Source organism: Cynoglossus semilaevis, chromosome 1, assembly GCF_000523025.1.
Source record: "Cynoglossus semilaevis isolate Cse_v1.0 chromosome 1, Cse_v1.0, whole genome shotgun sequence".
Classification (NCBI taxonomy): domain Eukaryota; kingdom Metazoa; phylum Chordata; class Actinopteri; order Pleuronectiformes; family Cynoglossidae; genus Cynoglossus; species Cynoglossus semilaevis.
In genome coordinates this window covers 20947460-20959709 of record NC_024307.1, presented here as the reverse complement: position 1 = coordinate 20959709, position 12250 = coordinate 20947460, and the positions used below count along the sequence as shown (strand labels likewise).

The window sequence follows — 12250 nt, the reverse complement described above, 5'->3', positions numbered from 1 at the left end:
ACACGTGTTTGTGTATATATGTGTGTGTGTAAATATATGTACAGTGTATATATATATAGTAGTATACAAGTATAGATATATAGTTTATACAGTACATACATATTTATACACACAAAAGAATTTCAAAAATAACAAAAGACAATTCTGTGTTGCTTTGTCATGTTACAGTAAATGTTTTTATTTTCTAATAGTTTCCACCACCTTTAAGCACGTTAGTCCAATTTGCTTTTTTGAGGAGGCACTAGGGTCTTAAATGATTAGTCATAAATAATGCAGGTCATGTTTTACTAACAGTTAACAGTAAAACACACACACATTATGTGGTCAAAAGTTGTTACTGATTACCAACGAAACGCACCTTCCTGATCTCCAACAGCAGTTACTGACACGTTACTCCAGGTCAGGCATGTCTTCATATCCTTCCTCTTCCTCCTGCATCCTCTGCTCTTCCCTTTTCCTCTTCTCCTCCTCCGCCCTCCTCTTCTCCTCCATGGCCTTTTTGATCTCCTCCTCCAGCTCCTTCCTCTGGTCAATCTGTGGATTGCTGGTTTTCTTCACCTCACTCTTGTTCTCCTTGTTTTCTGGCGTGTCGTAGGCCCACTCCTCGTCCGAGTCACTGATGTCGTCGTCCTCAATGTCCCAGCTGGTCTGGAGGGACTCGTTGGCTTCAATAAAGGTGTTCTCCACCGGCTCAGGCTCCGGTTTGTAGTTTGGATCCTCCAGTTTCCCCCAGGACACCTGGTCAGCCTTACGCAGGGAAACCTCTACTTTGGATGGGACCATGCTGACAGAGCTCTGTCTGATGTTGACCACCTGAGGAGGCAAAGGTGGATGTTACTACAAGAGGATCAGCTGACTGATGAATCAACTGTAACCCCATTACTGACATACAATGTAATTAGAATGCAGCCTTGGATATGGACGCAGCAAACTGGTTGCAATCAGTTTCCTAAGTGATAGCTCTTTTTAAAAAGTGTTTCCTGTTTTCCTGTTTTATAAACAGTTTCCTCTCTCAGTCCAAATACATGTTCATCATAGTTCCTCTCAAGTTTTTTTCATTCTACATTAACCAAGTTAAACTAACTAGTACTTTTGTTTATTTCTGAAGTTTAGTTAATTGATTTTTTTTACTTAATTTTAAGTAACATTAAATAATGAACTTGTTTTTTTATTTGATTACATTGTAATATAGAATAGCCTTTATTGTCATTGTAACACATCAATAAATGTTAAAGTATGAAATCTGTTCTCTAGTGTAACATTAAGATGTGGATGTTGTTCTTACCCCCCACAGGTGAAAGTCTTTCTTGAAAATCTTGTCGTTCTCGAACTGGATTTGACACGAAAGCTGCAAAAATAATTAGAAGAAAAAAAAAACCTTCACATATCAGAATAGAGTTTTGCCCATCTTCACATTGTTTCTACATCAAAAACATTTGTATTTATTTCTAAGTGACAACGTTTCTTTCACTCACCACGGTGCTGTTGGCCTCGATTCGGGAAGATTCCGGGTTAGCGTTCTTGGCATAAATGGTCACAACAACATTATTCCCAGTTTGATGCCAGTCGTGTCGACAGGCCACTTTCTTCTTGTCCTGTGGAAGAAAAAAAACAAAACAATTTTGTATTAAAAAAAAAACCAATTCTAGGTTGAATATTTGCACAGTTTTCATTCAGCACTGCTTATTGGCCAAGCAGGTAATTTTCCTTTGTTAACTTATTGCATTAAGTAATTTCCTTCATTGGCTAATTTTGACTGTCCTTTAGATATTCTGGGTCAAGCCAGTAGTACTTCCCCTGCTCCTTTCCGGACTAACTTGCAGTACTGAGCGTGTACCTGTTTAGGGAGCCAGCGGTGTTTCCCTGTACTGCAGCCTTTCTGGTCCAGGAAAGCATTGAAGTCGATGGTCTTTATTGAACAGCAGCTCCAGAATTTGTATCTTCACAAAAAGAAGAACATTTAAAACAAATAAAAGAATTACACAACAAGGTTTAGAGCTGCAGATAAAGAAAAAACACAAACTTGTTTAAATTACAGTACAGAAATAACTCTTACTAATATTTTTACCATTTGTTTATTAAAAAGAACAGCTGCATTATTAAACAGGATAAAATCATGAGTGCATCAATAAGTTTCTGCATTTTTTTTTAAAGCTGAACGTCTCAAATTCTAGAACAATTTCTGAAATACAAACTTCTGGCAGCAAGCGTAAATAAAAAGTGTCCAGCAGACGACAGTCTGCTGCTGCGTTACACCTCAACATTACGTTATAAAGTAGGATAACATAAAACTATTAATCCAACACCAGTGAATACTGTTAATATATATTACAAAGAATTACTAAGAATAGTACTATTAATAGGAATAGTATTACAAAGCAATTACTCTGCCAACCAATCGGGAGACTCAGGATGAGCGTGATTAAATAAAGCATTTGATTTACTCACCCTTCATGGAACACAGGAGCGCCCGGGTGGTAAGTACAGATCTCGGCATCTGTCTCTGGGCCTTCATAGCTCTGACACATGCAAGGACAACATAAATTATTATTTTCAATATTAACAATTGAACTTTAACATATTTTAGTAGTGTCTTTTATTATTATTATAAAACTCCAGTTTTGACTTTTATATCTTTAATTTAAGTTTGAACTTAATCTAGGTTATTCCAAATATTTTTAAACCGTAATTATAATTGTTTGAAAACACTTTTTCTTTTTATTATTGCTTAACATTTTTATACTCTGTTTAAGTTTAGGTGATGTTTTTAACTTAAATTTGACTTTAAATACATTTCTATGTATATACAGTATTTTTGATGTACTTGAAGTACTTTTATCCACATGTTCACAGTACAAACAATAATACTCACTGTTTTGCACCCAGAGTTCTTGCACCGTGTCCCAGGCATCACACCCTGACTCTCTGAAGGACACATGGAAGACAGACAGGTTTGACACTGAAAATTCAAAATACTTCAGAGTTCAAGGTAAACTTTATAAAGCATGTTGCTACAGACACCATCTTTAAAGTTATTCAACAATCATCTCTGTAAAGTACGTATATGTAATTCAAATTTACAGAGCCTTGTTCTAAGGTGACGCAAGTAGCGTCAAGTGGGATGTGTACAATATCAGCTGATGAACATAGTGTGATACAGAACATCCTTGGTCCCTGCTTGGTTTACACTCACACACTTTTATATTAAGTAAAAAGCACCAGCAACACTGACCTTTCTCCTTCTCCTCTGCTTTAAGGCTGATCTCCAGCTTCTGCAGAGCCTGAGACAGAGACGCCGACACATTCTGTGGCAGTGTGACCTTTACTTCCTTTGAACTGAAAACACGGGGAAAATTAATTTCTTAATTCAAGATTAAAAGTTCGTATTTAAAAATATACTTTAAAATATTTTTGATATATTGATTGTAAATAGGTGCTTGTAATGTTAGTTTTGTCCACTAGATGGTGATGTTACTACAGGAATAAGTATCGAACTTTATTCGTTTGTCTTGTAGGTGATAACTAGTGCGTCCAAAGTATTTTAAAGTTATGTTTATTGTTATTATTTCTTTATATTTTTAGTCGTTTTCGATGTTTTTAAAGCTGTATTTCTACAATATAGATCCTGAGGGTCCACCTCACACCTGGGTCGCTCCTTCTGCATCTTCTCTGCAGACTTCGGTCCCTGGTAGATAATTTCTTTGCTGTTGCTTTGCTTGACGTCACTTTTGTCTGACATCACCTCTGGTCTCAGCGGCTCCTGAGGCTTCTCATTGCTGTGTCGCCCACGAGTGCAGCCCTGTGGTGTAGCCACAAGCCATAATACCGATAAGTTACTGTTATGTACAAAACAAAATCATCAGTTTAACAAAAAAATACTCAAAAAACAAAGTTGTAATTAATGAATTAATTGGCTAAAAACATTGCTTAAGCAGCAGTTGACAAAAATCTGTTTTCAGGTCAACTTACTGACTTTTCCTATAGACTTGGTATGGATTAGAAAGAGTTTTGACAGTCGTTGTTGTTTCATTTTAACTTAACGCCTATACACAAAAATAAATAAACACCTGGATGGAGAGAAACTCTGAGAAGTCTGTTGTTCTTTTCTTGCAGCAGGACCAGCCCTGGAGGAACACCACAAACAAAAAATGTGAGTGTGACCAATATTTGTAAATTAAAAGTCAAATTTATTATTTTTTGGTTTGTCTTGTTTGTCAGTCTCACCTTCAGAGCATCGTGAAAAATGGGAACTCCTGAATGGAAGACACAGGAATCTTAAAAAGAAAAAAGAAAAGACAGGTTGTGAATGTGTGGGCCGTTGAACACACACCTGGTCGACAGCCGACCTCTGGGTTAACTCAACACATGTCTGGACTGATACACTTACAAGAGAGCTTTTTGCTTTTGGGACTGTGAGACCTTTATTTGGATCATTTGCATGACAAACAAATATTAATTTTAATATAATTAAACTAAATGTTAGCTATTTCTAATTGGCTTAATCTATTAGATTTTTTTAACTATCTCTAAGTTTTTATAAATTAAAATGTAGCTATAGTTACTCTGACTCATTTTGACTAACCTTTAGCAGTGTTTCATTTACTTTTAAGTTTAAGATCTATTGGCTAAATGTTAGACTATTTTTTTGCAGATATTCTTTAGCTAACCTTAGGATCATAATTCTGACAAACAATTCCTTACTTCGTAGCTGGGTTTCAGTCTTCGGGCATTTTGATGCAGCAACTTAATATTAACTTTAGTCCTAAATTCTGAATGTATTGTTTGCCTATTGTAGCTATTCTTTGGCTAACATTTAGATCTTTGTGGAGAAAACTTATGACTATTTTTTAAATTTGTTTTTTTCTAAATTATGAGCTTTTGACATCTTTTAACATGTGATCCAAATGTCATAAATTTATGAAAAGTTATGGCTAACTTAACACATATTTAGGTTAACTATTATGACTGTAATCGACCTAGGCCGTGGAATTTCGACTGAAAATCGACCGTGGTGATGGGAGGCGTGTAGTGCGTGGTAGCCTTGTCCACTTAAATTAATTATAAATAAACAAAAAGACTAGCAGTCTATTTGGTTTATATTAAATCGGTTTTAACCTAATTGTTTCGCACTGAAATTAATTACACACTGGAGACTGAACACAGCAGCACAGCTTCACGGTCGACTAACAAATAGTCTATTCACTCAAAAATGTTAATCTTCAACACAAAAGGTGAGTCCACTTTAAGAAAATATATATACTAAACATACCAGGTGAAGACGAGAGCAGAAACGAAATAATTTGAAAAATAAAGCATGTGGATGACATAGATAAATATGCCAATTCTGATATGTCCATATACTCCAGGCGGACGGAACAACCTGACACAGAGACGTTAGCTTACCGTTTTAGGTGATGCGCCATATTTGTAGTCGCGCTGTAATATACAAACTGTTGCTTGCGAACTTCCATTCGACTTTTCTTCCGTTATCTCTTTTTGTAAAATGCTGCCACACCGTCGAGGACAGTAAATAACAGTAAAACGCTCAAAATGAAATAATTATTCAGCAAACCACCGGACCTAGACTTCCTAGCACGATAAACAAATCCTCCGTGGGTTGGGCTAATCCAAAATAGTGAAAACAAGGGGGCGTTCTGTAGACAGAATTTTACCTGTGAAATTAGGTGCTCTGAAATCACCCCCAGTAGCCACAACCCTATTGGTACTTTCCTTCTGATGAAATTAACACAAATACAGTATATATACAGTATATATGTTTTTAAAAATCGACCAACAAGAAAGTTAATCGAGCCAAAGCATATTAGCCAGTAAATCGACCAGTAGACTGGGAGACTAGAGGCCAAATAAGTAGCATCTTAGCTAATAACACTGGAGCATATTTTTGATGATGTGCAACTTTCAGGTTAGCTTTGCAATATTAGCATTTTTATCATAGCACTGTAGTAATAAACTGTATGTGAATGTTTGTATTGTATATCATTTTCTAGCTTTTCTTTGGCTAATATTTAAACTTTTATTCTTAACCATTACCTGTTATAAACTATTAGCTTTGGAGTAACTTAACTTTGGCAAACAGTTAGCAATTGCATGACCAAAGCTTTAGTCTTAGTATTTATGTATGAGAACAGAATAATGAAATAAGAATTTCTGTGATAATCAGTATGTCATATGTGTATACATACATATACATATATATACTGACATACTAATTATCACAGAAGAAAAATCAGTCATTAATAAATAGACAGAATTCCTGACTCTCCTCACACTCCAGTCTGTTCCTGGTCACTGATGTAATAAAATCTTTGGTGATGAAAACTAAAGCTAAAAATGTAATTTGTGCAACTGTTTCACACCAAGATCCAGAAAACTCATCTAAACGACATCTGTTTCCTGTTGAATTTTTTTCCTCAACACGTTAGAGTTGTAATTGTAATTAAAGGTAAAACAGTTCTGGTACAGTATCCAAACCGAGACTGTATATTATTTCATCTGCCATACTGTGGTTCTTCTAAGAATACTCTTAGAACAAACAGATCTGAAGATCCAGGTTTAGCATGTTCTCACCGTCATTGTTCTGGTCAGCGTGGAACTTCTGACCACAGCCTTTATTGTAGCACAGCAGAGACATCTTTGGAGCTTCTTTCCCCTCCGGTGCACTCACTCTGCCCCTCCTTGAATTTCTGGATCACAATGACAAATTTGCCTGGTCTATAAAACAGTTTTATTCCAGAAGTTTCTCCAGAGGAGGAGCAAAGCGCTTCTGGAAAGAGCTGATAGAGAAAGAAAGACTGGGAGTCTGTGTCAGTGGTCTGAGTGAATGGATGATAAAAATAGTCACTCACTCACCCCCAACTCCATGTCTCCACTCACAGCTGTCAGGACTTATCAGAAGGTGGAGCTGGAGAGTGTCAGCTGTTTCGGTACAAACAGGGTCTCCTGCTGCCTTCACCAGGGGTGTGCACAGGCTCTCCATGGACAAGGGGCCAAAACATGTGGACAAAACAGCTCCAGCGACCTACCAGCGAAGTCCGGCCAACATTTGATTTGATTTATTTAGGCTACACAAAAAATGTTAATCTTCAAAGATTCTCATTTGTTTTCAAAATTCATCACTTCTAAACTAGCATACTTGTTAAGGAACATATTCTGACTTGGCCAATCACAATGTAGCAACCAATTCCATATAAAAAGTAGACATGCTCAAACAATGTGTTGAAATAAAAAAACAATTGCAAAAGATTTTAAATCAATGCACTGTGATTTAAAAATAAATTTAAAAAAACTCACCCACAAGTGCCATTTTAGGAATGGAAAATGACTTTATTTCTTCCAAAAAGGACAGAGAAAACAAATCCCAGGAATTAACAAAGATTCTGCTGTAAAATAAAAGCCTGATTCCTTTTTGAATCCACTGTAACATTTGTAAGCCTTACCATGCTTGATAGGATCGATAATTCTGCATTAAATAAATAGAAAAATGTACAAAGAGGTCATGGGGGAGGAGAAGGAGGACAGAGAGAGCTAGAGAGAGAGAGAGAGAGAATATAAAGGGTTAGTCTGTTTAAAAAGGAAACACAAATATTTGGCATCTTTGAGAATTCTGATCCTGATTTCCGCGGAGGTCTGCATCGTCTGATTGTTAAGCCCCACCCCCCCGCTGAGATAAAAATCATACTTATATACTGCTGTATTCATGAATCTGTTACATTCAAAAAAATAAAGAGTAAATACCAGAAAAAATAAACTGTGGATTATGAGAATATGTGTTTAAGCTCTGTGTTGTTTGTGTTTTCGTTATATACAGAATAGTGGGACAGCAATCCCGAGGTTTCTTACCAAAAAACATTGATGTAGAAAAAACAGGAACGTGCACAAGATCCATCATTGACTCGACACACGACTCACAAACAAAACAAAAACAACGTGGGAAAAAAAATCATCTGCGTCTATGTTTGTTCTTTAATTTCTTTTGTTTCTGTGGGCACTTTAATTTTAGCTTTTCGATCAGCGCTACACTCAACGTGGCCCAAAGGTGGTGCACCACAGTGCAGCACTGGCTCCGGCACTGAGGGCATACATGTGCTGAAAGTAATAATTTTGACTTCTCAAGGAGAAGTAACATCTTAAAACAAACAAACAAAGAAAAAACATTGCTACAGTCTCTTGCCTGTTCACAGGACAAATATCTGTCAGATTCAGGGAAATGAACGACAAAGTCAATCTGATCTGTCGCTTCTGTCACAGACGATAAAATTACAAAATGGGAATCCAAGAGAAAGGGGATTTGTTATTGTCGTCATCACCACCATCACTATCATATCATGCTTTTTTGGAAACAGGACAACAAACAGCCACTAACATTACAACCATGCTCCCAACACCAACTCTGAAGAAGAATCTGGCCCCTGAAGGTTGGGCAGAGAAGGAACAATTTAACATGACATCGAGGTTTATCTGTCAACTTCCTCCAACTCTCTATAAATTCATGCTACAACGATGCAGAAAAATGCTAGCAGCGTTTCTGAAGTAGAGAGACAACCTTCTGTAGAAAACCAACAAGAAAGAAGAAATTTGATCCTGAATTGCCCCCAAGAGTCCTCTGGCAGTCCCAGAGAATTATGGTCCCACTGGATAATCCCCAGTAGCCTGAAAAGATCCTGCATGCTCGGCCGAAAACCAAAACCTCCGTGGATACGAAAATCACCCACATGATAAAGCTGTTGTAATTGTGACCTCTTATCTGAACTACAATCTCTTATCGCACAAAAGTTGACAATTCTGAAACCACTGGAGACACAAACACAAATAAAATCTCATAACTGCGAGCAGGACTGGGTTTTCATGCAGAGAAATTTACAGAACACAAAGACAGTGATGGACAATAAAGAATTAAACAGAAAACGGGAAAAAAAAGTTTTAGGATTTAGATTTTTTTTAAAAAGGGGAAACAATCGTACTTACTGGATAAGAATGTAAAACTACAAGTTAGTATGAGCGTTAGCATGTTTGGTTTTCTAATGTTAAAAATAATTAGATTAGGGGCATTTGTTTTGGTGTGAACTTTGGACACTTCTTCCAATTTGCCAAACTTTACCACTGAATTATGAGGTTATAAAAGAAGACTTTGTAGCTACTGTGAAAATGTGGTAGCATTTAGTTAATGGTCTTCTAAAACATGCATAGAGGATATACCAAACAAGATTCGACTATGTTCTCAAAGTCAGTCCCAATTGTCCAATCAGAATCAGAAGTTTGTCAAATGTCAACATCAGAACAAAATGCACGAGAGCAATGTTGACAATATAGATAGGAGGGAAATGCAAATCAAAAATGTAGGACCATTGATAGCAGACACCGGATTGACGCTAAAGAGGAACAGCACACATTAAAACTAGGAGGAAAGCGGACCACAAAACCTGAGGCTCTAAAGTTTCCATGAACACCTAAAGGACAGAGACACCGAGCGCAGAATAGAGCTATAATTACTAAACACTGGCTGCATGGGGATGAGGTGTGAAACCTACAGCGGGAGATCGCCTACAGATTTCAGGAGAAGGAGGCTAAGCTAACACAAGACTGCTACCAGAAGATCAATATTTATCCAAGAGCGACAGGGATGGGCAGGCGTGGACAATCTATCTAGACGGAAACTGGCGATTGTTACAACTTTGTACATATCTACACCTATATCTAACAGTGAAGAACCAGACTAAAAAGAATTCTAGAACTACAGACACTAAAGCAAAAGATTTCACAGCAGATGAGTGGATTAGCACTGATGGTTGGCGTGTTGACGTTAGAAAAAAATACATGGGAATGGAACTACAAACAGTTAGGCATCTGTTGGTAAAATGGCCAGAAAATAATGTTTGAGTACAAAGATTAGACAAACATGTAATTATTGTAAAAATCCCCAAAATCAACTTTACAAACTCTCTTATCTTTATCCACACCAAACAAAAACAAAAAGAGATCTACTATGGCAGGATCGTCACTTCAGTGCAAAGTTTTTGCATGTGCATTCCGCAACAAAATTTAAAAATTCAATTTTTTTTTTAGGTTTTTTGTTTTTACAAAAGAAAATAACGAGCACATATCAAGTCAAAGCTCAGCTCAGATTTGGCTCAACATTTGACCCCCCGAAACAAACCCTCGAAAAACATTTCACAGACATAAAAAACACACACCAACACACGTAAACAATAAATCCAAACAAAACAAAAACACCAACAGTCAATCTCATGGCGACATAAGCTTTGGCTGAGGATTAACCACGACTTTTGAATTTCATTCAAATTTAAAACCTACTCTTGGACAAATGATCTAGAATGATGAAACATGGGTTCTGTGATGTACTGTTCTGAGCACAGAAGTTGCACTTGGAATTAAAAGGTCTCGCTTTGATTCAGTGCAAGTTCAAAAAGATTTTAGGTTGATTTAGAAACGTGCTAATGAAAACAAACAGATACAAACTGGTATCAAGGTGCTAGCAGGACAAGGTTTGCTAATAAGGAGTAAAAAATTCTAAAATCTTCCATTTTACTAAAACAATAGTTGTCAAAATTCATTTTCTAAGGCTTTAAACAAAACCAGTTGTATTTTTAACAATTTAACAAAAAAAAAACTCTTATTATCTTTGTCTTGCTCCAAGACATAGCCCAAATTGAAGGGACTGATAGTTATTTTACACTTTTTAAAAATGACGTTACTATATATTTACGTTACTAAATATTATGTCAAATGGGGAAATAATTTTACTAATTTTAGACCCTCCAGCCTTGATCAAGGGACCAACATTAAACTTTTAACTAGAGGGTAACCGGGTCAGCCATTAGCTAGCATTCAGCTTAATTGCTGACAAACATAGCTGTGCTATTCATGATTCAAAGACTTTTTAAAAAACTTCAAAAATGTTTTTGTACACGAGTGGTTTGGACCTGTCTGTCACAGTTAGCATGACATCTGTGCTAATTTCTTTTTCTATGGGGCTTTAAATAAAAGAAAATAAAGCGCTGTGGGCAAGAAAATGACCTTAGAAGAGCTAATAAATTTACAATAAAAACAGCAATTAAAACAAATGGTTGTCCCTGAACAAGAGCATGCAACACTAGCTCATTGTTTTTAGTCAATCTGGACCAAAAAAAAAAAAAAAAGAAATTAATGAAATAGAGGGAAAGACAGCAGAAACGTCATGTTTTAAATCATCTGCCAATTTGGATATTTTTCAACGAGGACACACAAGGGAAGAAACAGCAGTTGGTCACTGAAAGGTGTCGTCTGAAACAACTGCCATTCACACGCAACAAAACAACAAACACTTGACGCACACACACACTCGTCCTCCACGATTGCACGCTTGCAGGCGGGCAAAAACAGAGAAGACGAAATAGCACCAGTTTGAAATAAAGCTAATTCTGCAGCAGAGACTTTATCAGTCTGACAATCATTTTTCTCCACCTGAATATTGTGGTGGGTTGACTCTAGTGTCAGAAACCAAAGGTCCTAGAAGTGGGGTCTAGGCAACATCTTGACTTGTCCGAGGAAGTGGAAAACTTGGCTTTGTTTTGGCACAAGATCACCAGATCCCTGCTGTCCCAGAACTGATTTCTCAACAGGATAACCTGCTCCTTCCATATCAAGTTGGACCTTTTTGAACCAGGGCTGCTGTGACGTGATCTGTCACAACTACATTAAGCAGGTTAAACCGTTGAGTAAGGGCTCCAAGTGAGTCAAACTCAAACTCAAGTTCAGGATTATAATAATTCATCTCTAGGATATATCAATTAAGAAGGTCAGATCCCACCTCTCTCTAATCTGACATATCCTTGCTTTCTCTTCTCTGTGCACTCACTAAAGAATCCTTCACACCATCTGTAATATTGAACCCAGAGAATATACCACAGCCACACACACACACACACACGGGAGTTGTTTCAGACAAAGACCTCCACTTCGGCCCCCTCCCTCCTCTGCTGGTCACCTTCTCCTCTCTAGATCCTGTGTTTTTGGTTATCAGGTTGACCTTTTGTGTCCATCTGGTCTCTGAGACGTTAAAAGATGATCAAAACGTATCTCCATTCGTCCATCTGTCTGTCCATCAACACAATTCCGTTCCTTTTTGTGTTTTTCTTCTTCTGCTGATTCTTGGTTTGTTTGTCGCTTTTGGCACGCTGTGTCCCCACCTGCTGACTGCATTACATGAACTGCATCTGGACAGAGGGAGAGA

At 37.1% G+C, this 12250-nt stretch overlaps 2 protein-coding genes across 11 annotated transcripts in view; both read right to left on the bottom strand.

The window, feature by feature from the left end:
- Window positions 1-149: 149 nt before the first annotated feature.
- On the bottom strand, window positions 150-7185 carry LOC103384977 (cysteine and histidine-rich domain-containing protein 1). Of its 3 annotated transcripts, none has more exons than XM_008318715.3 (11): window positions 6589-7185; window positions 4225-4274; window positions 4068-4124; window positions 3645-3799; window positions 3233-3336; window positions 2873-2925; window positions 2449-2519; window positions 1838-1940; window positions 1476-1595; window positions 1286-1348; window positions 150-813 (listed from the first exon to the last, which is right to left on the bottom strand). In XM_008318715.3, the coding sequence occupies exons 1-11, from the start codon at window positions 6650-6652 to the stop codon at window positions 391-393; spliced, it is 1263 nt and encodes a 420-aa protein (XP_008316937.1). In that variant the 5' UTR covers window positions 6653-7185; the 3' UTR covers window positions 150-390. The 3 variants fall into 3 exon arrangements, with proteins under 3 accessions (XP_008316937.1, XP_008316945.1, XP_016887221.1); XM_008318723.3 differs by lacking the exon at window positions 6589-7185 and adding an exon at window positions 5404-5630; XM_017031732.2 differs by lacking the exon at window positions 6589-7185 and adding an exon at window positions 5270-5393.
- Window positions 7186-7323: 138 nt separating this feature from the next.
- Window positions 7324-12250, bottom strand: part of LOC103384989 (phosphatidylinositol-binding clathrin assembly protein) — a 68950-nt gene continuing 64023 nt past the window's right edge. For all 8 annotated transcript variants that reach the window (XM_017034843.2, XM_025060390.1, XM_025060387.1 and 5 more), the window contains one exon: window positions 7324-12233. In XM_017034843.2, coding sequence (XP_016890332.1) covers window positions 12219-12233 — 15 coding nt within the window. In that variant the 3' untranslated portion in view covers window positions 7324-12218. The remainder of the gene's footprint in view (window positions 12234-12250) is intronic.